Here is a 25,281-nt window from a genome sequence, read left to right on the forward strand (position 1 = left end):
AATTATTAAACTACATGAAAATACAAAACCCCAAATCAATGCACTAGTGCCTCATTTTTTTTAGCATTCATGAATATTCTTTGGTACAAAGAGGAGCTGTGAATGATTAGAACAAACTGGGATGCCAGGAAGTAAAGAAACATTTCCCCAATAGGACACTGTAAAAAAAAAAGGGTTTTACATATAGTTTAATATTCTTGTTAACTTTAAGATGGTCATACACGCTTTGCTAAATTATCTTTCTTTTCCAAATGATCTGTCGTCCACATTCCATTTGATTGATATGGCACACATGAGAAAATGGATTTTAATTGATGGTTAAGATAAGATCATAGTTTTTGATCATAAATCATCAATTATAGCTCTGTTTCCATCATGTAACCTAATTAAATCTGATTGTAATCATGAACAAAGTATCTCAGTGCTGCTGACAGATGCAAAATGATTGATAATTTTCTGCCCTGTCTGACTAACTCAGTTTGATTGAACCTGATCAAAATTGAGTCTAAATCAATCAGAAGGGAAATTATTGCTATTCAGTTTTTTTGCAGATTCAATTGTTTTGGTCAAATCACAGAATGTTTGGATAAAAAAAAACAGAGCATGTATGGTCACCATTATCTTGTATGTAACTAATTTAGAGGTGTGGATAAACTATATGAAGGGGAAGTCTTCAACACTTATAAGTGATGCTCCTTTTAAATCCCAAATGTTAACAAACAGATCATATAATAGAACAAGTTTAGTTATCTTGCCCTCTGAATGTCTGCAGACAGAATTAAGGTAAGCAGGGTTTTGCAACAGAAACATCAAGAGAAATCAGTAGTTTTTGTCTTCTGCCTGGTTCCTATGTATCGGAATCCTGTATATTGTGTTCCTTTTGTTATCTTGTGAAAATAAAAATTTCATATCTGAATAAACATAATAAAAAAAAGAGAAAACAATAAAACAATACAGGACCATCTTATACTCTGCTAAAACATTCATATAACTCAGCATGTAATACACTTAATCCTTGCTGCTGGCAAATATAAAGTGGGAATAACAGGTTTTAAAAACTATATTTCCCAAATGGAGATTATTCCATAAGGAGACATACTGCTCAAAGATAAGGTCAGAGGTCAATAGAAAACCCGTACGACTGCATGACTGAGTTTTAGTATTATAATGTTTTTTATTAGCAAACTAAAGCTGGATCATGGTTTTATCCTTTTTAACACAATTAGAAATACATTCTTTAAGCATTTTACTTATGTTTCAGTTAATTGGGGTAATACATTGTTTATGTTTTTCTTTTCTTTAGGTGGGGGTTTGGGTTAGGGTGAGTGTTTTAAGAGGGAACTGAATCTGCTGGAGTATATCATTATGTAATAACAGGGCTGCTGATAAAAACCACAGGGCCCCATACAGCCAACCTGTCAGCCCCCCCCCCCCAAAAAAAAACGCAGTCTACAATACTTCAGTTATGAACATAGTGAGTGATCGGTACTGATCACTCATTACGTTCATTTAGGAAAGTAGGGGCTGATAAATGTGCCATCCTGAAGGATCCTTTTGTGTGCTTGCAGCTGCCAGTGTGAAGGAGAGGAGGGAAGCCGGCAGCACTGCTGGGGAGGGGGCACACAGGGGGGCCTGGGCAGCAGGGGGAAATGTATGGTGCACAGGGAGGGTGACGGGTGTGGTGGGGGGAGGCAATTACTGGAACCCATCCCCTGTATGGCTCTCTCTGCAGCAGCTGACAGCCAGTGGGAGCTTTCGGCTGCTGCAGAGAGAGACATAAAGGGAATCAGTTACAATGATTGCTCCCCTGCCATGCCAATCATCCTCTTGCCCACATCTGATTCTCCCAGCTGCCTGGGTCCCCAGGAGGACTGGTGGTACTGCCTTACCCAGGCCCTGTGTTATGAACAGTTTATGAGTTCCCATACCTTTCACTCTAGTGGTCAAGCTGTTATGCATTTTATTTTTGGCCAGACCAGACAATATTGGCTATAGAAATTAAGTAATTTTCTCCCGATCAGCAGAGCTATCTGTATTCTAATTTTAATGCAAAATCATTTTTGAGAGTGCAGTTGCTGCATCCCTGTCCCCTCAAACCCACATTCTACCCACAGCATTTCAGCAACACTGAGAAAATGCAGGTGTAGCTCTGCAAGTGGCTCAAGTGCTATCTTGCTGACACATCTGAAAGTTTCAATTTTGTTGTAGAATTAAAAAGGGATATTCCATGAAACATTGCTGCAGCAGGTTGTTTTTTTTTAAGTATTCTAAATACAGATTGACTGGTAAGGTGTACCACTTGGTGACAGGATCTGTTGAACAACAATACAATTTACCTACATAGAAGCCATTCCACTGTTTTTTTTTTTTTAAAAAACCCTCCATCATATTATAAATTATTGATACATGCTTAAAATGTGCTTTGCATTTGCTTTGAGATTCTGAGCAAGCAAAGACCCATTCCTGCAAATATAAAAAAAAAACTCTTCTGTAAAGAGATAAAAAAACCTATCAAATCTACCATGTGACCTTTTCAAGGTCATGTCACAGCTCTCTCCTTTTACAGTATACATGAATGTTCTTTGCAACATTATACATGGAGCATATTGGAGGCTTCACACTGTGCTCTGCATTTCAAAAATAAAATGCATACCCACATGGAAGAAAAATATATCTGGAATATATTTTAAAAATATTCTTCCCAAATATATTGCCATATATTTGAAATGCTACAATTTTGGCCATATTCAATATATTTCAATATATATACAGTGGGGATCGAAAGTTTGGGCACCCCAGCTAAAAATTTGTATTAATGTGCATAAAGAAGTAAAGGAAAGATGGAAAAATCTCCAAAAGGCATCAAATTACAGATTAGACATTCTTATAATATGTCAACAAAAGTTAGATTTTATTTCCATCATTTACACTTTCAAAATAACAGAAAACAGAAAAATGGCATCTGCAAAAGTTTGGGCACCCTGCAGAGTTAATATCTTGTACTGCCCCCTTTGGCAAGTACCACAGCTTGTAAACGCTTTTTGCAGCCAGCCAAGAGTCTTTCAATTCTTGTTTGAGGTATCTTTGCCCATTCTTCCTTACAAAAGTCTTCCAGTTCTTTGAGATTTCTGAGCTGTCTGTCACGCACTGCTCTTTTAAGGTCTATTCATAGATTTTCAATTATGTTGAGGTCAAAAGATTGTGAAGGCCATGGCAAAACCTTCAGTTTACGCCTCTTGATGTAATCCCCCGTGGATTTCGAGGTGTGTTTAGGATCATCATCCATTTGTAGAAGCCATCCTCTCTTTAACTTCAGCTTTTTCACAGATGGCATCAAGTTACCATCCAAAATTTGCTGAAATTTTATTGAATCCATTTTTCCTTCTATTCGTGAGATGTTCCCTGTTCCACTGGCTGCAACACAACCCCAAAGCATGATTGATCCAACCCCATGCTTAACAGTTGGACAGAGGTTCTTTTCATTAAATTCTGTGCCCCTTTTTCTCCAAACGTACCTTTGCTCATTCTGGCCAAAAAGTTCAATTTTAACCTCATCGGTCCACAGAATTTGTTTCCAAAATGCATCAGGCTTGTCTATATGTTCATTTGCAAAGTTCAAACAATGATTTTTGTGGTGAGGACGTAGAAGAGGTTTTCTTCTGATGACTCTTCCATGAAGACCATATTTGTACAAGTATCTCTTTATAGTGGAATAGTGTACCACAACTCCAGTGTATGCCAGATCTTTCTGAAGGGATCGTGCAGTCAAACGTGGGTTTTGAATTGTTTTTCTCACAATCCTACGAGCTGTTCTGTCTGATATTTTTCTTGGTCTTCCAGATCTTGCTTTAACTTCCACTGTTCCTGATGACTGCCATTTCTTAATTACATTCCGAACAGAGGATATTGACATCTGAAAACGCTTTGCTATATTCTTATAGCCTTCTCCAGCTTTGTGAGCATCAACTATTTTCAGTTTCAGTTTTCTAGACAACTGCTTAGAAGAACCCATGGTGCTGATTGTTGGGGAAAGGTCAGATGAGTCTGGGCATTTAAAACCTTTGAGATTGACATAACCTGGTCTTCCCAGACGATGATTGAAAACAATCCATGACACTGGCAGGTCTCAGCTTTGCAAAGGGGGCAGTGCATGCTATAAATTCTGCAGGGTGCCCAAACTTTTGCAGACGCCATTTTTTTTTTTGTGTTATTTTGAAAGTGTAAATGATGGAAATAAAATCTAACTTTTGTTGACATATTATAAGAATGTCTAATCTGTAATTTGATGCCTTTTGGAGATTTTTCCTACTTTCCTTGGCTTCTTTATGTACATTAATACACATTTTTAGCTGGGGTGCCCAAACTTTTGATCCCCACTGTATATATATATATATATATATATATATATATATACTGCATGTTGAAATGCATTTTATTAGAAAATATATGAAAAATACTTTTAAAAATACATTTCAAATACACTGTATGTCTTTAAAAATACAAATCTACATTTTTAGAATGCATTTACAAATATATGTAAAAATATATGTTAAAATGACTTTTTTAATGTTAAAAAAAATCTGAAGAATTATTTTTAAAAAATATATTTCAACTGCAGTATGTATATATATATATATATATATATATATATATATATATATATATATTATTAAATATATTGAATATGGCCAAAATTGTAGCATTTCAAATATATGGCAATATATTTGGGAAGAATATTTTTAAAATATATTTCAAATATATTTTTTTTCCTTATGGGAGATACATATAAATAAATATTTTATTAAATAAATAAAATCCTGAAGTGAAGTTTTTGTAACGTTATTATGCGATTTGTGAATGGGCCCTATAGGCATCAAGTTATGCCAGCCAGTCACAAGCTGCTATCAGAGGGTACTTGTAATGTGGTAAATAAAGGGTCACCTGTACACAATTAACCTAGGCATCTCCAAGGCTGCTGATATACAGTATTTAAAGCTGAAAAGCATTTGCACATGGCTAAACAAGCTTTTGTGCCTTATGTGCTACTATGAACCCTGTGGCATGGTAGCTGTAGCAATCGTGCACACAGAGATGGATGCAAACCTCCATTTTGGCAAAGGCCTCCATCTTCTATCATTTTCTACTCCCAAATCAGCTCCTCCACATCCCCCCTCCCTCTCTGTTGAGTGACATGTGGTCTGGATAAGGCAGAGGTCACAGGCAAGTCAAGGCTCAGCAGGAGAGCTATGATTTCCTATCTTTGAATATGAAAGACTTGCATAAAAACCAGGCATATATTCAGACCGGTCACTTTAATACAAGTCGTCTGATATATTACGTCCTCTATCTGACATCTACAGGAGAGCAGAAAAGGATATATTCTCAACCGACCCCCCAGGTATGACTTATTTCATATCTAGACGTTCAGCAGATGCGTCTGCGTATTAATCTACCCATGGATAGAATGTTACATGTACCTAGGAAACGTTATTGACCATAGTATAATTTGTGAGGGATTTGGTCATAGCCTGAGCTCCCTGCCTACAACACCCCTCCTTAAATGATGCGATTGGTTCTCTGCTTTAGGGAGACACCCTGCTGAGTTCCTAGGAAAAGGCTGTTATACTTGGAGCTAAATTAAGCTGAGTTGAGTTGAAGTTGAAGAAACTCCCTTTTAACATCGGAACTAACTTTGGGATATAAGGCCCTTTTGCTCAGAAAACTTGAAAGCTGTTTAAACCAGGACTTTTGGCAAGTACTTTATCTCTCTAAATTATTTTCTGTTATCTCTTTGCTGAGTTATTGCTCTCTGTATATTTATATATATGTTAGCTACATCTTTTTCTGTAAATATTTTTATTGCACCCTTTTGACCTTTTAGTAATACATCTTACTTTCTGAAAGTGTGGAACTGTTTCTAAAGCTCTTAAATGCAAACTAAGAACCCCTGTCTCTGAAGCGGGCTACTGTGTGTTTTAAATGTTTGCATACATCTGTCTGTGGTGACATTGTGTATCCAAACGATTATTCAAACATCATAGTGTTTTTGCTGATATTGCCGAGTTTCCTCTTTCTCTGTACAAAAAGGAGGTGGTGGCAGTGTGAAGGGTTAATTGTATAATTAACCTGACCCAGTAACAATCGCTTCCAGGCTGCAAGTACACAGATTGTGGGCCATTAGCTGGAAAATCTTTGTGCAGGGTGCAGCTGGGTGTGGCTTTTTTATGCATGTGACAGCGTGGTTTTAGATTGGCTAGTCCTTCGGTCACGAGTTTGGTGAGAAGGGCTGGGGTCTGACGCTGCAATCGTCACAGCAGCATCCTCAAAAGTCATTAGGGAGTTATAGCCCACAGCTAATTGGTGGAATTACAAGTGGTGCACCTATCCTTGGTCATAAAAATGAATGAAGTTTGTACACAGTTTTACGGTTTACCACCAATATTTCTTTTCTATGGATAAACCTGTCCTAATGAAGAGAAGTACGTGTCTGCACATAGAAATGTGAGGGTTTACAGACAATACTAACCCAGAAACATAATTCTTTGTGTAATGTTTTACTCTATTAACTGTTACTAGTAAAACTATTTGTGCAATATAGATGCCAATATAGTTAACTAGACTAAAGTTGTTACACAAAAGTATTTATATGTTTGTTCTATTTTAGCAAAAACATTATCTGTTGAAAATGGAGAGAAGAGGAATATTCTGTTGCTGGTTGAAAATGGAAGGTAGGAATCTATTACTTTACTCTTGATTTTTAATTTTTGAGGAACACACACCATGTCTGGCAGACCAAAACATTTTCAGACCAGAACATCTGGCAGACCAAAAGGATGCTAAGGACCTAAGGACCCTCTACTGTACTACCGTCCTCAATATTTGCAAACTTTACACTTATTTTCTAAATTTCTAGTTTTCTTTGAGGAGCCAGTTGGGTTTTGGAATATTTTCAGTATCAGTATAGTATTTTCAGTTTCAGTTTTTTCTATTGCTGTCTTTTGGGAATTCATCCCTCTGTTTGTCCTGGAGGCCATTGTCCACATACTGAAAAGTAGAGAAAATACAGAATCCAATATTTATTCTTTCTTCACTTTGAGGTTTTTTTCTCACATGTCCTCTTGCATCTTCTGGAGAAGAGGAGAAAATTCTCCCTAGTGAGACACAGATAGCAAAAAGTAACATGACAGTGTTTTAGTCCCATCCTGCTGTATCCAAAACAAACAAAAAATTTTTACTATACATATACTTTCACACATGTCCGAAACATTTCTTTGCGGAGCTAATTCTTAATTCTAAACCCTTATTGACTACTTTAATAAATTAATATTTTAATGTGGAATTGGTTCAACAGTTCAATTTACATTGCTCTTAATCCAGTACACATATTTAAATCTGTAGAAAAATGTTATTTGCACATGTACAAAATGTGAAATGTAATTAGAGTTTTAATAAAGTATGCATATTTGCCTATTTATTTTAGTGGCAAGGACTAAGCAAATGGATTGTAAAGAATCATGATAGAATAAGGACGGTGAACTTTGAACTTAGCATAGTGAAGTAAATCATTTGAAATAAAAAAATAATATTAAAGGAGAAGAAACTAAGAAAAAAGACAAAGTAAATCAAATGAAAAAGCTTAATAATATAATGCTTTTAAGCAATGCCAGTTTGTGTTGCAGAAGCAACTGAGTGGAACTTTACTGATATCCTAGGCAGACAATACATCTGAGTAATATCTTAACAGTTGAATAACTTTCTTTTCAAACTAATCAAAGGTTCTGTTAAATGAGGTAAATGTGAAACTGCTGTTTATATACAAGGCTCTGCAATAATTTTATTTAGACCATGCAATAACAATAACTCAAGACTAGAGGCAGGAAGACAGCTCTAACCACTAACTTTCCAAGTGATTAATTTACTACAGAATGGGTGGCAGGACTTGTATTTATGGCATGTCAGGGGCTCTTTGACTGTGATTTCTCAGCAATGCTTATTCATTTACAGGCAATGGCTCTTCTATTACAAGGTTACTGTGGATCTATGAACAAATAATTCTGTTTTTCATCATTTTTTGTATTCTTTTAACTATTTTATTTTCACCAAGTGTATCTATCAAATTCCTTAGCATTTTATATTTTATCTTTGGCCTTATCTGGTAGCTGGAAAACATGTGTTACAAAATGTTTTGGTTGATTTATATATCAGCATGTAGCTGGTTGAATGTGTAGGCATGTGGGACTGGAGTTTCATTTGTTTAATGGAGCTCCTACCAGGAAGGCACATGATCTGCTTTTACTGCTGGCTGAACTCATAGGAAAGATAACTGAAGCTCTTGAGAATGTGATATGAAAACTAGCAAAAGGGATTTAAAGAATAAATATACTCCACAAGATATGCAGGAAAAGAGCAAAATACTAGTCCCCAAGTGTTGCATATGGTGTTCCTGCTGATGATATTTCTCCCATTACTGACTTACCATGCATTGTTCTGCACTGTGTGGAGTTGACCATCTTGGTAGATGCTTGGTTTTGCTTCCTCATGTGATTAAACTACCAGCAAAAAGATCAGTGAGCAACACAGTAATTACATCACCAAATCTCACTACAAGTCTTCTGATACTAGTAGTTAAAGGTAATATGTCATACAGCAGATAGTTCCCAGGCACACTTGTATACCAGCAGAATCTAAGACATGAGAACTTCTTGGTCATGGCACCAGCAACTAGGGAGTTCCTAATGCATGCCCCAGCATCTAAGAAATGAGCAGGTTGCCTTTGACCCACAACCTCCATCATAGCAGAGGCTGAGATCAGTCTGGGAATCTGTAATTTATCGATGAAAGTGGTGAAGGGGGTGCTTTTTCAAAGTGTGTGTATATTTACTTTGAAATATTTTTGTCTGTACTATTATAAAGGGGGCTTCCAGAATTTACTATATGCACCCCCTTTTTTACCCCCATCTCATCTTTGAGGCATCAGGAGTGGAGAAGAGGCTCTTGTCCCTCATAGATAAGTTTGTTTTGGACAGGGCAGCAGCTATGTCTGCTTTAAAAATAAAATTAAAGGCACATAAGTCCACAATAATAATAAAAATCAGTAAATGGTTTAATTGCCCTAAAAGCTTGAAATCCGAAGTAAAATACAGATCCTAATCTTAACTTATGTAGTCCTTATCCCCATCCTTTCTGTACAACAGCTTCCAATACACTGACACTATGGATGCTGTGTGACAAATCTAACCGGGATAGGATATTTTGAAGGGAACTGCAGGCTAGGCTCTTACCTACTGACCATTGGCCCTGACATCTGAGGGGGCTCTATTCTTTGGGAGATGTGTACCTGGGGGACATTTTGGAGTAGTTTTACTGCAGATTCAAGTCCATATATTCCCAAAACACACAGAATATGAGAACTGGAGGAACAGGATACAGGTTTGGGGTTTCTGTGCCCAAACCAGCATTGACTGCTTCAACTCCTCCCTCAGAGGCTCTTAGCAGATGTCAATATATTCAGCTCAAAACAACCTGATACTGAGGACTCTTGCTGTGATCTGTTTATTAATGTGTGATGTGTTTACTGTTGTGTATTTGTACCATTGTTAATTGAATCACCTATTGCTTGGTCCTCCTGGAGATTCCTACATAATGGGATTAGTCTGGTGTCAGCATTACCTCATTATCTAATGAGTGTGGGATGTTTATCCCAATGTGTAATTGTTTTTATTGTTCATGTTGGGACTGCCCCTATTTCTGAAGTGTATAAAAACCATTATCTCTGTTTTATAAAATGGTTCTAGTTCTGCACCTACGTTAGTGTCACCTAGTCTTGGGTGTGATGCCCATCCATAATACCTTGATCTTATGTCCCATTAGTGAGGAAGCAGTTCTCTGGAGGAATCACCCAATTGTAAACACCGGGTGTGGTGTCACATTTGGAGGCAGCAGTGGGATGATTGCTCCTTTTATAGTATTGTCAGAATGTTACAGCTTCAGGCACCTAAAAAGATCATTGCTTCTGGCTCTGCCAAGTGGTCTTGGTTCTGAAACGTGGAAAAAATAAGATGAGAGGTTAATCAGCCATTGCTCAAGAGCAACCTCTCAAGGAACTCTGGTTGAGAGTGGCTGTCCTGTAGTAATGTATGAGCCATTGGAGGAAGAGTAGCAGGAATTCACACAAACCTTAAGTGTTGAGGCAGCTGAGGAGCAGCACTATGGAGGCTTTAAAAGATGTTACCAAGTTGAAACATTTCAGGTAGAAGCACAGAAAAACAAGTATTTTAAAATACTTACCTGCAGCATTTTCCTTTTTTTTAATTAACTTGCAATGTGCCTCTGAACATGCTAACAAATTTGGAGGGTGTAATTTCTTTACCTTCTATGTGATCACTGGGAGGAGAAGTGAATGTGAATACTATAGAGTCAGTAGAGTGATAGCTCAGAGTCGGTTGACATCACATTTAAGATGGCAGTGCCCAGCAACAATATCCGAGCTTTTGGATGTCTGTAGGCTTTCACATAACATACTGAAAAGGTGTTAAATGCACAAAAAATCTTATGGGAAGAATGTTGCTGAATAGTCTGGTGACCTGCTTTCTTACAAGACATGGGCTGACAAAAAGGTAAGTTTAGAGTGTCTTTCTGCAGTCATTGTCATTTGCTGTTTTTGATCCTGTAACCCAGGGTCACTTTAAAGTGCAGTTAAAACTTAGTATAGAATGGGATGCCATGACTTTTGGAACCTTTGTCAGGCAGACATTACATTAGATATACTGTGTTAGGCTTCCACTTTATCCCAAAGAATAGAGCCTTCTCAGATGCCAGGGCCCATGGTCAGTAGACAAGAGGCTAGCATGCAGTCCCCTCCAAAAGACCCTGTCCCGGTTGTCACACTCTGCACTTCCCCTTTCATAGTGAGGGGGCACATAACAAAGCCCATATTATTAATCCTTCTAAGACAGCTTAAAAAATGTCAAAGGTTCTTCCAGTGCATTATCAATACAATGAGTTTGGTCTGGTGAACTATTGCATAGTTTGGGAACCCAAACTTTAAAGAGGCTGGGTTCTCCTCAAACCCATAGTATACTGAACCCAAGCTTTATTCCTAATCATAGCATGTTATGCCTTTAAAACATACAATACATTTACTTTTCTTTGTATTAAAAATCTATCCACTTTTTTCTAGAAGATAAAACAGTGTGGAAATGACTCTACTGATTATGATTACACCACCCTCTGCATAGGCTGCTTTTTTTTGGTATGCACTCCAACTAGAGCTGATATTCAGGGATCAGTGGGGTATGCATGAATTTTGCTATTGCACTTTGACTGTACTGGTTGTTAAACCGGTTCTTCGCCCTGTTTAAAAAAAAAAATAATCAAAGGATACTCATCTGTCCAGGCGTCCTCACCTGAACTGGTTCTTTGCCAGACTTCAGGTCCCTGGAGCCGGCTGTTTACTGTGGTCAGCCGGCTGTTCTTCTTTGCGGTTTGACAGTCGGATTCCCACTGTACTTGAGTGAGCCATGCTGCACTGCGCTTTGTGAATGGTCCTGCAGCCTTCTGGCTGGATGTGTCCCAGAAGGTTGTAGGCAGGGAGGGGGGAAGAAGAACCATTGCGATCAGCCTGGAAGTGGGAGCAGGTACCTGTCAAAACCAGGCACCCCCCCTAGAAAAAGTGCCAAAAATAGAAGAGGGGGAGCAGAATGCAGAAGGTACTCTTTAGTTCTGCTTTAACATGTTTGTTATTTTGTGATTTTGGTTGTGAGACTGAGTGAGTGAAAATAAGAGTATAGAAAATGTTTCCAAAACACTCTAGAATGTATTGACTAAAGGATATATATACAGTATATATATATTACAGGTATAAAAAAGGATGCTAGCGTGGCAGTACTGCTCGCAATGGTAAGTGGCAAGCGCATCCTATTACTGATAGGTGGCGCCTATGCTGCGGGCCAGACAACAGTATTAGTGCATGCATGAAACAGTGTGTGTTGATGAGGTTTCTTGTGAACAAAGGGGTAAAACCCATGGATATCTACAGAAGACTTCAAGCACAGTATGGTGATGAGACACTCAGCCACAGTAAGACATTTGAATGGTGTAAACATTTCAAAGATGGCCATATGTCTGTCAGCGATGATCCTGGCCATGGTGGTTTCCAGCCCACAGCAGTCTTTCCTGCAAACATTCAGCATGTGGAATGCATGGTCCCGGATAATTGCAGCATAACCTGTTGTCAAATTGCACCAGAGACAAATATTTCTGTGGTGAGCATTTCAGCACTGACAACGAAGTGAAGCAGGCTGTCCTAGGAGGGTTCAGGCGTAATGACAAATCTTTCTGTGATGAAGCTTTCCAGGCATTAGTTAAACACTGGGATAAGTGTATAAATGTAGCAGGGGAGTATTTAAAAAAATAAATGCAGTCCCCACTCCTTGAAATTTGTTCTTTTATTATATAAACTCAGAAGTCCCGGATTGACTTGAACATTCCTCGTATATAATTCATATATGATATGATTCATACATTCATTAGAATCACATCCTCTGTAACAGAATGATAAATGTCTTGCGTCAAATTCATTGAATGCTAAAGGTGTGACATGCCACGTCATCTTAATTTGACATTCGGTCTTTGATAAATTAATATTTAATTATCTATATTTTAGCCTAGCTATAGGAGGAAATCTTGACCATTAAGAGTTTTTAAAAAATTGATCATATTTTTAAATCTGACTCCCAAGCTATGATAACGATTAGACAAAATGCTAGAACTCACTGGGGTCCAGGGGCGGACTGACCATTTGGAAACTCGGGCACTGCCCGAGGGACCGTGGTCAGTAGGGGGCCCCATGAGATGCCCCTGGTACCTTTTTCATAGGCTTTTTTGAGTTTGAGCAAGGACACAGGGGCCCCATGATCCCCTATTGCCCGGGGGCCCCATGAGTTGTCAGCCTGCCCCTGCTAGTGTCCACAATATTTCTATAAAATATTTTACACCCCTTACAGGAAGAACTTTTTTGCAAATATCTTCAAATAGGGTGATATTTGGGGAAATTGAGTTCAGCTGTAAAGACTTAATGAAATATGTAATCTGAGGAAAGAATTGTCTTTTTGCAATGCATATAATATCACTTGGCTGACCAGAGTTATATTTTACTTTATTCTGGATTAAAACTGAAATGTCAAATTAGATTTTTAATTGCTTAGCATAAGGGGAAAAAAAAAAAAAACAAACCCTTTTGACAACTGCCTTATTTACAAAATATGAAATTGGTTATTGCAAAGTGACTGTCAGTGAATTCTCTAATGCAGTTAACTGGTTAAAAATCTTAGGTGTTTTTAGCCCTTACATATATTATTAGCTGGACTTCTCGGGGAAAGCTAAACTAATACATACAATTACTTCATCTCTGTAGTGAAGGTTTGAATTTTAGACACTGTCTCACAAGTTAGCCTGCAGTTTTTTGCTTGTGTATTCTTACCTCTTTGCTGCAGTGCTTTCCTGCCTTTTCATACGTATGTGTGGTTTGGCTGTGCTCACCTATGGGCATCACTTGCTATTCTTTGGGTTTTATTTCCTTCCATTCCATCACTACCTGACCCGTCTCAAAGTTTGCTTGCCTATATAAGACATGCTTAGTTCTAGCCCACATTGCCTGAGCAACTTCACAGTTCCCTGAGCTCCCTTTCATTGTTACTTCTGTTTCCTGTGCTTATCTACCCTTGTACCGACCCCGGCTTTGCTCACCGACTGTGCTTGTTTGCTACCCGTCCTGATCTAGGCTTGTCTCCTGGATTTCCTTTTGTCTGCTGCTGGTTGTATTCTACACATGCAAGTGGTCTCCACATCCTCAGCTGGGTGCACTTGGGAGCCACAACCTGGTTCCAGCTTGCTGCAAGTCCATCCCCACCATCAGGGGCTCTAGTGAAGAAGCAGGCTGGGGCTTAGACTCTGCACCTTGGGAACCCTGAGTTGGCAATCTACAAGGGCTCACTACCACAGACGCTGTACACACAACATCACCTGCCTGGAGTTTGCTTGTTCTCCCTGTGCCTGTATGGGTTTCTTCCAGGTACTCTGGTTTCCCCCCACACTCAAAAGACATGATGGTTAATTGGCTCCTGTCTAAACTGGCCCTAGTATGTGTATGTATGAATGTGAATTAGGGACCTTAGATTGTATGCTCCTTGAGGGTTAGGGACTGATGTGAATGTCCAATATGTATATATGAAAAGCGCTGCGTAAGTTGCTGGCATTATATAAGTACTGTAATGGGGTTAGCTCGGCAGCGGGTGTGTGTGACCCCCTGGATGGGTGCACAACACAAAAAGACAGGCACAGCACAACAACAGGGGAGGTGAAAACAAACAGGTGCAATTTATTTACAATATTTACAGAAAAATGGTAAACCAAAAAGAAACATCAAAATAAATCCTGGCCAACTTGGCTACTTACTGCAACAGCAGCTTTCCCTAGCTACCCACTAGGTACAGCCTGCTGCTATACCTAGTTGCTAGTACTTGGAGGCTAGCCACACAGGCTTTGGTCTCTCTGCACACAGATAAGAGGTCAGCTCCCCAGACAGTTCAGGCACAGATCTGGTTCCAGGTTGGAGCAACTCCCTAAGCACTCTGGGAAGTTTTATACAGGTCTTAATGAGCCCACTACTTTCAGCTGGGCTCATTACCTCAGTGCTGAAGGACTCAGCACTTCCCTCTAGTGGAACAAATCCCCATAAAGCCTGAACCTCGGACAAATGTATCGTCCATCCAAAACGCAACCAGGGGATTTCACCTGCCTACTGTCACAGTACCTTAAATAAAAATTACCTTTAATTTAAAATCCACCTCCAGGCTAAAATTGTTTTTTGAGAAGCTCCCACAGGAGGGGGAGGCAATACCCATTTTTTTCAGCACTGTCCCATGCAGTAATCTATTTTTGCTACGAGTTGCCTTCAGTATTTCAGGTTGAATGATGACAAGCATCAATCCATCCAAAAGACTGAGAACATACTGCATATGCAGGGAATCATAGATCTGCCCCTCAAGGGGTGTCAGCATGGTGCCATTCATACCAATGTAATGATGCAGTATACCTGAGGAATGCCCAACCTCAGCGAAGAGGCAAATAGTAAGAGGACCCCGTAGGTCATGTAACTGGCCTGAAGGCAACCAGAAAAGGTAAATATTGTGAGAACTAGCATCAAATGGTAGAGCTTTTACAGCACACAGCCACTCGCTTTCTTCTTTTTTTTAACGGCCTTTTAGCACAATTTTATTTAAAGAAAAGTTCCATACAATATGTTTCCCATGCAGTGGTATCCACAATCCATACAAATGAAACAAATATTCAGCCTCCTGGCTCTCTTATGTATACAACCCCTTGCTGTTCTGGCTCCCACCTCTCCTAGACCTCCTGTCTGCCGGGGTGGAGCCTAGAATCATGGTTTGGCCTCTACAAAAGAGCCTGCACACACCTGTGCAATTAGTGAAAACACGGACCCAGGATTGGAGATTCCATCCCTCCCAAATCACTTAGAAATCTCCAGGCCACAGGTCCCAAAATGGGCTGTACGAACCAACGAGGAAACTGACAAACTACTTTCCTTTGCATTAAGAGAACTGCCTGGAGCCCCTCAACCTGTATAGTCGAGAATCCTGGGTTATAACCTTGATTTAGACTGTGGCAGGATACCGCACTGCCACAATATTTATTAAAATAAATATGATTTTGCTGGGGATTCCTTTTCCTGGGGATTCCATGTTGCAAAAATGAATACACCCCAATGAAAGTCTTAGGCGCAAAGCTAAAGTTTAGACAACAAAATCCTAATTGGAAAGAATTCAATGACAGATGAATCACATTATTCATTAAACAGGTGTCCAGCAGACAGTTGATTATAAAAGGGCATTACTTCACAAAAAAAACCTTTCCCATTTCATGCTGTCAGCAGTGGCACCACATGTAAGAGAAATGTCACAAGGCCTGAGAAAAATAATCATTTCTTTACACAAGAAAGGTGAAGGCTACAAGAAAATCATCAAAGCTTTACTTATCAGTCAGAATACTGTTGCAAAAGTGATACAAAAATTAAAGTATGGAATTGCAACCATCTCACAGAGATGTCCAGGCCATCCATGGAAGTAACCACCTGGACAGAAGGGTTAACTTCCATGACAAGGGTTGAAGAAAATCACCATGCAAGTTCCCTGAAGTTAGATAAAGAAGCAGAAAGCCAAACTGGGGTGATTGTTTCCTGAGACACAATACGGTATACACTGCAGAGGAATGGCATGCATGAGTGTTGTCAATGAAGGAAGCCTCTGCTAAAGCCCATGCACAAAAAAGGCAGCCTAGAATTTGCCAGAGTCCATGCTGAAAAAGAAGACTACTAGGGCTCTGTACTCAGGTGTGATGAGACCAAGATAAATGTTTTTGGAACTGATGGCTTGAAAACTGTATGGCATCGCAAAGGTAAGAAGTACAAAGAAAAATGCATGGTGCCTACAGTGAAACATGGCAGTGGCAGTGTCCTTCTGTGGGGCTGCATGAGTGCTTCTGGTGTTGGGGAGCTGCATTTCATTGATGGTATCATGAATCCACAGAAGTACTGCTCTATATTGATAGAGAAGATGGTACTATTACTTTGTGTCCTTGGTCATCATGCACTTTTTAAGAATGACAATGATTGAAAACACACATCTAAGGCCACTGTTGCATTTCTGAAGAAGAACAGGATGCAAGTAATTCAGAAGAACAGGGTGAAAGTCTCCTGATCTGAACCTATGGGGAATTCTGAAAAGACAAGTTGATCATCACTCTCCATCAATCAACCTGGCTCTAAAAGAGGTCGTTCTTGAAGAATAGAAAAAGACAAATGTTACAATATGTCACCAACGTGTTCATTCCATGCCTAGAAGACTTGGTGCTGTCCTTACAAATCATGGAGGTCAAAATACTAAATACTAGATGTAGTAGTTATTGTTGTGGATTGTATTCCTTTTTGCATCAACTAATTTGAGTAAAACTGAAGATTTTGTAATCTAAGTTATATTATTAACCTTACTCTCATATAACAAGCTAAACAAATGTTCTATAAAACTCAGTTTTGTCAAAAGTTTGGAAATTGTGCTTGTGTTCATTGAGATATTGATTAAAATCTTACTTTTCAAAAGGGGTGTACTCATTTATGCTGAGCACTGTGTATATGTATATGTGTGTGTATATATATATATATATATATATATATATATACATACACTATATTGCCAAAAATATTGGGACACCCCTCCAAATCATTGGATTCAGGAGTTCAAATTACCTTCATGGCCACGGGTGTATAAAATCAAGCACCTAGGCATGCAGACTGCTTCTACAAACATTTGTGAAAGAATGGGTCGCTCTCAGGAGCTCAGTGATTTCAAGCATGGTACTGTGATAGGTTGCCACCTGTGCAAAAGGTTCATCCGTAAAATGTTCTTGCTACTAAATATGCCACAGTCAACTGTTAGTGCAATTATAACAAAGTGGAAGCAACTTGGATCAACAGTAACTCTGCTGCAAAGTGGAAGGCCATGTAAAATGACAGAGCAGGGTCAGCGCATGCTAAAGCGCACAGTGAGCAAAAGTCGCCAACTGTCTGCAGAGTCAAGAGCTAGAGACCTCCAAACTTCATGTGACCTTCAGATTAGCACAACAGTGCATAGAGAGCTTCATGGAATGGATTTCCATGGCCGAGCAGTTGCATCCAAGCCTTACCTCACCAAGTGCAATGCAAAGCATTAGATGCACGCCACCACTGAACTCTAGAGCAGTGGAGGTGTGTTCCCTGGAGTGACAAATCATACATCTCTGTCTGGCAATCCGATGGACGTGTCTGGGTTTGGTGGTTTCCAGGAGAATGGTACTTGCTTGACTGCATTGTGCCAAGTGTAAGGTTTGTTGGAGGGGAGATTATGGTGTTGAGTTGGCTTTCAGGGGTTGGGCTTGGCCCCTTATTTCCAGTGAAGGGAACTCTTAAGGTGTCAGCACACCAAGACATTTTTGACAATTTCATGCTCCCAACTTTGTGGGAACAGTTTGGGATTGGTCCCTTCCTGTTACAACATGACTGCACACCAGTACAGAAAGCAAGGTCCATAAATATATGGATGAGTGAGTATGGCCATCAACCTTTTTGAACACCTTTTAGGATAGAATGGAACACTGTTTGCAAGCTAGGTTTTATGATGCAACTTTAGTACTTGACATCACAAATGTTCTTTTGGCTGGATGATACAGATTTCCACAGACATCCTCAAAAATCTTGTGGCAAGTATTCCCAAAAGGGTGAAGGCTGTTATAGCTGCAAAGTGGCTGAAGTGATTCCATATTAATGGTCATGGTTTTGCAATAGGTTGTCAAACAAGCTGATATGGGCATGATTTTAAAGTGTCCACACACCCATATGAGCTTGTTTACTATGTCCCTATAGTCCACATAGCCTTTTTATTAAATGGTATAAAGTCCCATTCTAACCCATTAAAATACCTAAAATTTGCTGTGAATGGAAAGAAAGCAAAGTAATTATTTGCAGTACTCAGACATACCCAAGGTGTGATGAACATAATTCTTATGAAAACAAGTGTGGGTGTGGTTCCATTTTTTCCACTAAGAGCCTTAATGTTTTTTTCCATGAAAAATACAAAGCTTATTACTAGGCATTTTGTCTATTACACTGGGGGCTTTGGGCATGCAAGAAGATAATAGTAAAACATTTTTTCTTTGGAATAGTAGTCTTGGAGTGGCACCGGCTACAGAAAAATCAGCTTTATTGTTTAAAAGACTTCAGTTTAGGAGAGGTTGGGGGTTTGAATGCATGCTGCTGATACTTTTGGCTAAAGATGCTACTTTCCATACTATCACCTTATATTTTATGTATGGAGGTAGCTCAAAATGTTGTTGCTGCCTCCTATGCTGCTACAGTTATTTTGTGTGAGGGAACTGTTTGCTGACACAACTCCTCCTGACTGGTCTTTTAGAGGGATGAAGAGGCACAAGGACCAAGGGGGCTTTGACAATGGATACCTGAAACTAAACACATAACAAACTTGTAGAAGTGAGCAGATATCCTCATCTATCAAAGCAGTTGTCAAGTTTTTGTGGTAGTGAACCCTTGTAGAATGCCAACTCTGGGTTTTCCATGGCGAGGAGTCTATGCTCCAGCCAAGTCGTGACCCCCAGGTATGCCTAACTGGGGATGTGGAGACCATTCACAAGTGCAGATTACAAAGGGCAGGAGACCAAAGGAATTCCAGCAAGTAAGCTGAGGTCAGGGCAGGGGGCAGGCAAGCACACACAGTAAATAAATCTGGGTCTGTACACAGGAAGTCAGAAAGTGAATACATGTAATAGTAGGCAAACGGGCTCAGAGAACTAGGAAGTCACGTGAGCTGCACTGAGCATGTATTATACAGGGAAGCAAACTGGGAGGCTGGCCAGGAAATGATAAAAGGAAAAGGAAATATAATATAAGGAAATATAAACCCACAGAATAGCAGGCAACACCCATAGGTGAGCACAGAAGCCAAACAACACATGTGAATGGCATCCCAGGTCTAGTAGAACCACTGAAACAAGGAGGTACAAATTACAGAGGCAGGAAAACTGTAGGCTAAATTATGACAATAGTATAAATCCCAAAAGAATACCATAACATATTCCAAAGAATAACATGACCGTATATCCCCCAGTTAATTAGAACTAACAATAAAAATTGCTTTAGATAAAATCTGAAACCTCTTTAAAGTTCAATTATCTTTGAATCCTGTGCTATAATTACAGGTAGCAGTGAAGGATATCTTAAATTCAGGTTCTTGGTCTGGGTAGAAAGATTTTTTTCCCTATGAGACCGTAAGAAGGGTTGTAGATTACTATTTTTTAAAGTAATAAATTGAGTCTGTTTTTGAAAACTCCTTTAGGGTAGCTACTATTAGAGCCTACTTTGTGTTTGCTTTCATATCATATAAAATATGGTTTTACTTTTATCTGAAATTGTGCCTTCTGAATGCATTTTCTTAACTTAAATTTCTAATGTGTAGGACATTATACATCCATGGACATACAGTACTGGATTTCATGGTCTGGCATTGTGCAATTGAAAAAGCAGCAGGTACAGATGGTAATGCGCTACAGGATCAGCAGCTCTGCAAAAACAACATTCCTATTATTGTGAACAGCTGCATGGCATTTGTTACGCAGTATGGTAGGTAATACAGAGTTTATGTTCAGCAGATTGTTTTTGAATGACATTAGTTATTTGTGAGCTTGTTGAAATATGTGTATTTAATAAATAAATATCAGGCACAATGTTTAATGTCGCTTCCTCATTAATTAATTAATTCATGCTTTTTCACTTTACTGGAAGGCCTGAAATCTTATTATATAAACAATGCATTTGAAGCAGAGCAAAGTGTAAACTAACCCATCGCAACAAATCAGAATTCACCCTAATGAAGACACGATGGTGCAAGATTTATTCTTATTGGTTTCTGTCCTTACAGCATTTTGCAGTGATTTATTTAATTAGCTTGTTCTTTCTCCTCACTTTCACAAATTTAATTGATTTAAGCCATTGCCATATTCAATTAAAAAGGTCTGCATAGTGCAATTCTTAGTAGGCTTTGGAGAGAAGCGCTGCATGTTGGAAGGCCTAAAGACTCATTTTTATGTTATGGTCCCCCTGTATCTGTTCCTGCCCAGAGTTCAACATTAAACTTTAGGACCATTTCCTAATTCAGGAACATTTTAGATAACAAATAAAACAAATAATTTAAATAATAAAAGGCAATAATAATGGGAAGAAAGATTATCCTATTTCATGATTCAGACAAGCATATAGCAGTTGAAACAAAGCAGACACAAGAGAACCATTGGATTTGATATTCAGTAACCTGCAAAAATCAGGTGATTAGAACTAGAATTTCATCAGATATAAAAGACACCTTATAAGACAGTGGGAGAAGAAAAGGCAAAAGTTGGAAAAAATAAGATCAGGGAGTTACACCATTGATTTCCTTAATCACTTGCCCTCCAGAGGATTCACCCCCCTTCCTGACCAGGCCATTTTTTTGCGATACGGCTCTGCATTACTTTAACTGACAATTGCACGGTCATGCAACGCTTCACCTAAATGATTGCCTGCGCGTTTTTAATTTTTTGCACTATAAAATTTAAAAAATCACATTTTGTCATAAATTTAGGCCAAAATGTATTCTGCTACATGTCTTTGCTAAAAACAAAATCCCAATACGTGTAAATGAATTGGTTATAGCATCTACAAATGTCGGTATATATACTGGAATTTTATTTTGTATACTAGTGACTTATAGCGGGACTGCGGCGAGCATTCTGACACTGGGGGGGAAACTGACTAACTGCCACTGATATCCCCACTGACACCAATACAGTGATCAGTGCTAATAAATAGCACTAACATTGTACTAATGACACTGGGCAGAAAGAGGTAAACATCTGGGGCGATCAAAGGGTTACCTGTGTGCTGTTTTACTATTTTGTCTGTGTGTGCTTTACTGTGTAAGCACGTTGCTTTGTATGGCTCTGCTATGCATGCTGGTGCTGACAGGGGAGAGAACTGTATTGTTTACATACAGTCCTCTCCTCTGTCAATGTTCCTCGGCGATCACCAGGTGCTGGCGGGGAATCTCTGGCTGGGACCCGGTGATTGACAGCTGTAGCTGCAAACGGCGGTGTGGGTAGGGTGGCGTGCACGCGCCCACTACCTGGAAATACAAAATCATGTATATATATATGTGATTTTGTGCAGTCCTGCCTCCCTGTAGCAGTACTTCTGCTATAGGGCGGTCAGGAAGCAGTTAATTGCAACAGAGAATGTGGTGTCATCCTATTGGATGCACTGTCTGGCAGTGCTATGTAAAGTAAATCTCAAGACTGGACAGATAGAAATACATATCCTTTGACAGGTAAACCTGTTCACATCTATGTAGTTCATATGTGTATTTAGCTGTTCGCCAGGAGTACAAATTTAAGTTTATACAAAACAAACTGACTTAAGCAGCTTGTCTGATACTAGTTGAACATAAGACGACTCTTGATTAACAAGGTGTATATTCAGCTTATATTCAGATATCTGTGTGACAGCTGCAGATTGGGTGACATGCAGATGCAGAGTTACTAAAGGAGGAGGAGAGACTGTTCTCTTATCAGAATAAATAAAGTAAAGCTGTGCTCATTTCAAATACCCAATCATGTAAAAAAAAGGGGGAAAAAATAAGTTTTTTTTTCACATGGATCTGAAATTAAATTAAAGAGAATGCAGTTTCACCTTAAACACTAAATCCAGTGAACATTTAGTTTGCAAAATGAGAAAACAATCTCAGCTCCTTCAGTAAGTCTACCCCAATGTGTTTCAAATATTTTACTGTTACTGATAGAGAAAAGGAAGGTATGTATGTAGTAAAATGATTTACAGACAACATGAAATCTCTAGAGGAAAGGCAGTATTGCTATTATTCCCTTGGCAGATGAGAATGTTAAAAGGGATCACTAGCATGACAAAGAATACTAGTATAGGCAAAATGCAGAACACCATTCTTAATGGTGATGTGATTTTGCAATAGTGGCAAAATGCATCACGCAAAGCTTGTTGCCCAGAAAGGAGCCGGAGGTTCTTTTAGGCGACAGCTTCACGTGATATGTTTTACTGCAATTGCAGCATGATTTTGTTGTGCGACAATCGCGGCACAATTGCTCCATTAAGATTTAATGGCATCCACACTTGCATAGTGCGTTTGCCATGATTGCAGTGCGATTTGGAATTGAGGGCAGAATCACAGCTATTCAAAATCACAAACTGTGAATGTGCACGGGTGATGATAGAAATATGATAGCTGCTATCGCTGACATGCTTTCAGAGGTACAGGTTCAGGGACTACCATTCTGACGGCTTTACCACCTACTAGGTTACGGACTTGGACACAACATGCAGATAGGAAATTCTGAATATCATATGCACTTTTTCAGTAGCTGTGTATGTGTATCCTAACAGTGAAATTACAGTATTTTCTCACTTTTAGTTATTTAAATATACCATTGAAAGCATTTTGTTAAATTATTATTACAGTTACTAATATAGCACAATTAAATTACCTTTTTATTGGACACTCACATCAGTCCCTGCCCTCAAGAAGCTTACCATCTAAAGTCCCTAACTTACATTCATACACACACATACTAGGGCTAATTTAGACAGGAGCTAATTAACCTATCAGCGTGTCTTTGGAATGTGGGAGGAAACCCATACAGGGATAACTCCAGGCAGGTAGTGCCATGGTTGGGATATGAACTGGTGACTCTATTGCTACTAGATAGAAGTTCTAACCACTCTGCTGCCCAAATTGCTATTTAATAAAAGCAAGAAAATACCTGTTAAATCTGCCAGAAATCATGTGAGCTAATAACTCACTGTATACGCTGCCCTTATTGCACGCATATCAGTCACATTGTTTGCAGGTATCGATGTGGAAAACCCTTCCCCAAGTTATGGAGAAGAGGAAAGAGGGAGTTGTTCTGCAGTTCAGTCATAGGGTGTCAGTAGATACAGTACAGTAAGTGCAGGTTTTTACCCTGGAACAGAAAGTATGCTGCTGGCAGGATCACCAGCTAAAAATAAAAGAAAAAGAGATTGTGAAAAAAAAAAAGAAAACTAATGCTGCCAGCACATCTAAGGTATGGTAAGCTGCAATGTATTACATGTTTCTTTGTGGGGTTTGATACATTTAATAGATAATAAAGCCAGGATCTTGATAACAGAACTGAAGTCTGCAGTATTTTAAAACCAGTCAGGAAGGGTAGCTTCTATATTTTTGTTTTCAAAGGTAGAATTTATTTGACTTCCAGCCACGATTGTGTATACTTGCATGTCTACAAAGCTCTGTATAGAAACATGTTTTTATTTTTTGCTGTCTGTGTTGAGTAAGAAGTAATAATTTATGAACCTAAATTGTTTCTTTTTGTCAAACATACTTTAGTATTATTTGTGCGTGGTATAGCTTACAAGACAGACCTTTCATATTTCAAAGTATACATTATTTTAGCATACATTATGATAATTCAGTTAGACATGTTTATTTTGATGTCTCCTTATATTAAGGTTTGGGAAGCAAATCTCTGTATCTGAAGAGCGGGAACCCGCTGAAAGTAAGGGAGTTGTTAGAAGATTTTAAAAAGGACGCACGGAGCATTAAACTAAAAGTCGGAAAACATCAACTGGAAGATGTGACGGACGTGCTGAAATATTTTTTATATGAAATAGACGATGCACTTCTGACAAAAGAACTTTATCCATATTGGATCTCTGCCCTAGGTAATGACACTGTTCCAGAAATAGCTGTTTCATTATTCATTTGAACGAATGCATCTACTAAGTAAAAGATGTTTATTTAAGTGAAAGATTTTTGCTTAAACTCCCCTGAGACTGCAGACACAATGCTATTAGAGCAAACTTCCTATGTTATAAAATTAGAATGAGGCATCCTGCTGCCAATGCATATAGTACCTTGAACCTACCTTTTTACTGAGAGCTGATAATGTAAGCAACATATGTCATCAGATACAACTGTTACATTAGGCGCCTCCATTTCCTCTTGTTATGTTTTTAAACATCTGAACTGTTATATTGCCATCTATTTGCATTTTGCTGAGCCAGTACACTTTTCTTATTTTTTGCTGTCCTAAATAGAACACAAATTCAGAAACTGCTAAAATGTTCCAGGCTGAACCTGCCTACAGGCACATTAGACCAGCCTTAGGGCTGGCTATGGGCCATTCCAGTGAGGGGATATGCTGTGGTATGGTTCAATATGCCTATAATAACATAACCCCTTATTGACTATCCAGTATAGATCTACACCCTAATCTGCTCTGTTTCTGCTGCAGGTTATGGCTCTTCACTAGCAATTAAAAAAAAGTAAAAGAAAAAAATAATTCTGGGCTATGCTCTATATTTGTCTAATATGTACATGCAAAACTACAATCATGTGCACATCTGCAAAATGAAAAAAATATTTCTCTGAAAGTTTGGGCTTAGGATTACACTATTTATTGGCTAACTATATAAACTGTGGTGTAAGCTTTCAAAGCACTCTGGCCTCTACTTCAGAAAATATGATCTGGTAATGAGAAACATAAATTTTATACATGAAACAATAAAAGGATGCAGATGTTATCAACTTGATGTTCATGAGTGGTACAGGAACTAATTGT

At 38.8% G+C, this 25,281-nt stretch overlaps 1 protein-coding gene across 1 annotated transcript in view; it reads left to right on the forward strand.

Moving 5' to 3' along the window:
• The window catches only part of ARAP2 (ArfGAP with RhoGAP domain, ankyrin repeat and PH domain 2), a 419,396-nt gene that overhangs the window by 249,827 nt on the left and 144,288 nt on the right, over window positions 1–25,281 (forward strand). The window contains exons 19-21 of the mRNA XM_089678380.1: window positions 6,665–6,728; window positions 20,079–20,242; window positions 24,170–24,382. Coding sequence (XP_089534506.1) covers window positions 6,665–6,728; window positions 20,079–20,242; window positions 24,170–24,382 — 441 coding nt within the window. The remainder of the gene's footprint in view (window positions 1–6,664; window positions 6,729–20,078; window positions 20,243–24,169; window positions 24,383–25,281) is intronic.

Source organism: Staurois parvus, unplaced genomic scaffold, assembly GCF_062004578.1.
Source record: "Staurois parvus isolate SC_StPar_1 unplaced genomic scaffold, SC_StPar_1.0 ptg000204l, whole genome shotgun sequence".
Taxonomy (NCBI): Eukaryota; Metazoa; Chordata; class Amphibia; order Anura; family Ranidae; genus Staurois; species Staurois parvus.